Raw genomic sequence first — 4,595 nt, forward strand, 5'->3', positions numbered from 1 at the left:
GTCCACAATATGTTTGTGGATCTTCCAAATTATCCAAATTCGAGATCGAAAGGAGAATCATTGAAAAGAAATTAGTAAAGACATTTGGTATTCAACCAGTTACCTCGAGAATAAAGCAAAATACTGGAATTTGAAGAGAAACATATGAATTATGAAGGCCGACAAAGGATGATGTCTCCAACGGTGATCCTTGAAGACGAGCATGCTCTTGACCCGTCTTCAAAGAAGACGAGCGAACGCTTCTCATCGTCAGCTTTGTGATTGGAAAGTTGAGTTTGGGTGAAACCAATATGCAATCAACAAGCTTTTGGACCTTCGTTTTTTTTTTTCACAATATGAGAGGTGATAGAATATTTTTCCAGAAGAGAGCAAGTTTGAGTGCCTAGTTAGCAAGTTTTAATAAACAAAGCCAATAATTCATTAAAAATCGTCTATTGTAGGTCGTAAGCCTTTTTTAACAGATACATATCAAGTTTATGCCTTTGAAGTACTAAAAAAAACATAAAGGACATTTTAAACCAAAACCTAATAGTTAGTGGGGCTTCTATGATACATCTAGATACCAAACACACAAATTACCCAAACCACAAGGACAATTCGCGTAATTTACTCTTACCTTTTGTTATGTTCATATCTGGGTAACTATTTTTTATTTGTACACATCTAGGTAACGAACGTTTTTTAAAGTGTTCACATATGACCATTATGACTTGATGGAACCTACTACAGCCGATCATAATGGTCATATGTGAACATTTTCAAAAAGTTCGTTACCTAGATGTGTACAAAAAAAAATAGTTAAATGTTAACAAACCAAAAAGTTAATTACGTTAATAATTCTATTTCTCTATCTTTTACCCGCATATTAACATTTATTTGTTAACAATAATTATAACGAATAATCAAATGACCTTTAGCCTATCGGTAAGAAATAACTTTTTCAAATAGAATTATAGATTTGAGTATCATCCACCCGTAAACATGACGGTGTTTATGATTAGATTAAGAATCAATTTTAGCGAATAAGTCTTTGACATATTTTGGGAGATCCAACGACAATCCCAAATCCCCAAACGCGCTCCTCTTCACAGCCAGCTGGTCAACCCCAGCCCCAAAGTGGGTTTTCAATTATGGAGAAAACCCCAATTACTTGACTATGACAAGCGAGAAATCCATTTTCTACAACTACTGCAATGCAGGCAACAAATTCAATTTACTTTTACTGGATAGAATAAAACCCTTTGCATCTTTAAATGATTAAACCGTTTTACCTTCCTTCCCCCTTTCATTCAAATTTGGTGAATTTTCCCTCATAGTATCAATTATTTCTTCGTAACTGTAAATCCGCACCATGGACAAAGATACGACGCCTCCGTATCTCAGGTCAGTTGGTTCCTTTCCAGTTTTTTCGATCAATTGCAAGTTTATCTTATTATTTGATGTATTGGGATCTTCTGTTTTTTCTGTTCTATTAAATAATGTTCTCAGATCAGATCTTTTGGTGTAGTAGTACAGTTCATGTTTATTTCTGCGGATTTACTGTTGCGTTTAGGAATGTATGTGATTGTTGCTTGTAGATTTAATTTATAGTTGATCAGGTAAGAGCCTTCATGTTAGTAGCACAAGTGGATTTCTTTTTTAACTGATTTGTGAACTGAGCTTCTAATAACTAAACGAATCTCTAGATCTAGAGAGAGAAACTGGTCCTAACACGTACGAATAACAACAGCTGACCAATAGTCCTAACATGAATGTGCTCGTTTCCAAATTTGTAGATAAAATGTCAAAATGTGCAACAATTCACTAAGTAGCATAGGGTTTATAAACAACTGTCTAATTGAAAATAGGTGACATTTCCCCATTGCTTGCTAAACAGGAGTAAAAACAGCTCAGTTTCAAGTAAATGCATATACTAATCAAATCATTTTGTTGAGATTTTCTATGTCAGATTTTCAGATGAAGTACAAGATCTTTGAACTTAAGATGCCAACTTTTAGCAAGGAGTGTTATTAATGTAGATGAATTGTATAAGCTATAAAGATTTTTACTTTTGTTTGTGTGTTATCTGTTTGTTTCTTTGGAATATCGAGGCTTCTTATAACATATGCTCATCCACCATGTAGTTTATTTGCTGCATTATCATATGGAATTGCATCAATGGCCATGGTTTTCATAAACAAAGCAGTTGTCATGGAGTATGCATTTTCCATGACTCTCCTTACCTTACAGGTAACTAAAAAATACATTTACCTTTCGCAATATTTTTCATTTTATCATGTGCAAAATACAGAAACACACTTGTACTATTTTATCGATTTAACCACTAAACTATTATAATAACTTGTTGTTTACAATTTACAAAGTCTTAAGATTGTTTTGGAAATGTTTCAGCAAATGGCAACTGCATTGCTTATACACTTTGGAAGAATAATGGGATGGACAAGAGCAAAACCACTAAATGTTGACACTGCAAAAAAGCTTATACTGGTTTCACTATTTTACAATGGAAATGTGGCTTTTGCTTTAGCAAGTTTGAAAGGAGTCAATATTCCAATGTACATTGCTATAAAACGACTTACGCCTCTAGCTGTATTAATCGCTGGACTTTTTTATAAAAAGGGGAAACACTCAAAACAGGTAATTCTGTTGCATTCCATTTCCATCATGTATATTCGTTAGCTGAATTTTGTTGTTTATAAATATGACAAATAGCAATGTAATTTCTGATCATATACTTTCATTTTTTTTTCTATTGCAACATTATAGCAGTGAAAAATTACTTTGTATTTTGATAACATTTCCATAATTAGGTAGATTTTTCAAATGACAATGTTTTGACCTGATTGGCAACTAATTTTTTTTTTATTATTATCTTTTCAGGTAATTCTTTCAGTATCACTAACTGCTGCAGGGGTAATGATTGCTGCACTTGGAGATTTTTCTTTCGACATGTTTGGATATATGATGGCTCTTATTTCTGTCTTCTTCCAGGTGAGATTATGCATTTAGGGTTTATGGAATTCTGTTGTAATTTAATTATTCAGTACAATGTAGAAATGACATTTATAATAATTTCATATACATTATACAGACAATGTACCTAGTTTTGGTAGAGAGATCTGGTGCAGAGGATGGACTTTCATCGATTGAAATCATGTTTTACAACAGTCTTCTTTCCTTGCCATTCTTGGCGTTTCTCATAATAATTACTGGAGAATTCCCAAGTTCAATCTCATTATTATATGCAAAGGTCAGAATCTCCTTACGTGTTTATATTTAGTGTTATGAGAAGCCTTTAATTCTTGACATTATTTGGTAAATAACCAAAAAGTTAATTGGTTCTTTTCCCCCCCATTAAGTGTTGTCTGGATGAAGTGCTATATGATAAATGATGTTAAAAGTTAGGACTTGATGAGAAACCCTAATTTCCATCTTCTTTCTGCAACAAGTCAGAAAGAAACATTCATATATAGCTTATGAGAGTAAATCGTGTCTCAAAAAAACATTCATAAAGTTTATCCAAGTTGTTGATATTTTTATTCTACTAATTTGAGTTGTTCCTTTTTTTCCATGTACAGAGTGCTTCGTTGTACTTTTTGGTGATGTTTGTTCTTTCCCTAGTGATGGGCATAATCTTGAACTACACCATGTTTTTATGTACAATTGTCAATTCTGCCCTTACTACAACCATTGTGGGGGTCCTCAAGGGCGTTGGATCCACAGTAAGTCACCATAATCAAATTCAAAAAATAGCTTACATAATTCTGTTGATTTCATATCTTCCCATTACAACATTCTACTTTGAAAAATTTGTCCAAATATTGCAATTTCATCTAATAATATTTGTATTGCTATAATTTGGTAGATTTTTCATAGTAAGCAAAAAATTGGAAGTATAGTGTTATAATAGAATGCTATAATAAACATGTAAGTAAAAGTAGATTGCTATTACTCTACCTATTCCTGGATTTAATTACATTGTTTTGTGATTGGTTGGTTCAGACACTTGGGTTCTTCTTACTGGGAGGAGTTCAAGTACACTTTCTGAATGTGAGTGGATTGGTGATCAACACTCTCGGTGGTTTGTGGTATTCGCTTGCCAAATATCAAGAAAAGTTGAGGAAAACCACACTTCCAAGATAACCAAAAACCTCCATATCAACAAACTTAGACTCCATTTTTTTTTTATATACACTAGAGATTTTCGTACGGATAGTTAAATTCATATGTTTTGTAAAAAGGTTGTACATCTAGCAATCCATGAGTTAAGTTGGCATGCTAGGTGGTTGACATAAAAGAAAGAAGTTTGTGTTTCTTATGCATACAACACTTAATTCTAGTGTGGAAATGTGAAAACAATGTCATTTTTGTATTGGCTTCTTCTGTTGTGAGTGTGCACAAAAATTGGAACCGAAAAACTAAGTTGTTTTACAAAACGAATGCTTTTGTTATTTATTTATTTTGTATTTTAAACAAAACGAGATTTTAGGGTTAGTTTGCTTTTTTATTTTGAAACTAGAAAATAAAATTCAAACCAACCGTATTTTAGTACTACTTTTTTTTTCTTTACTTGAGTAACTATTTAAACCTGTCTA

General features: G+C 32.6%; 1 protein-coding gene across 1 annotated transcript; it reads left to right on the forward strand.

Annotated features, from left to right (window-relative positions):
- Positions 1–1,034: 1,034 nt before the first annotated feature.
- On the forward strand, positions 1,035–4,372 carry LOC111881465 (UDP-galactose/UDP-glucose transporter 7). The gene is made up of 7 exons (XM_023877856.3): positions 1,035–1,383; positions 2,124–2,229; positions 2,392–2,637; positions 2,881–2,991; positions 3,092–3,250; positions 3,579–3,722; positions 4,003–4,372. Exons 1-7 carry the CDS (start codon positions 1,352–1,354, stop codon positions 4,141–4,143), a joined length of 939 nt encoding a protein of 312 aa, XP_023733624.1. The 5' UTR covers positions 1,035–1,351; the 3' UTR covers positions 4,144–4,372.
- The last annotated feature ends 223 nt before the right edge of the window (positions 4,373–4,595 follow it).

The sequence above is a fragment of the Lactuca sativa genome, chromosome 5 (assembly GCF_002870075.4).
Source record: "Lactuca sativa cultivar Salinas chromosome 5, Lsat_Salinas_v11, whole genome shotgun sequence".
In the NCBI taxonomy this organism is placed as follows: Eukaryota; Viridiplantae; Streptophyta; class Magnoliopsida; order Asterales; family Asteraceae; genus Lactuca; species Lactuca sativa.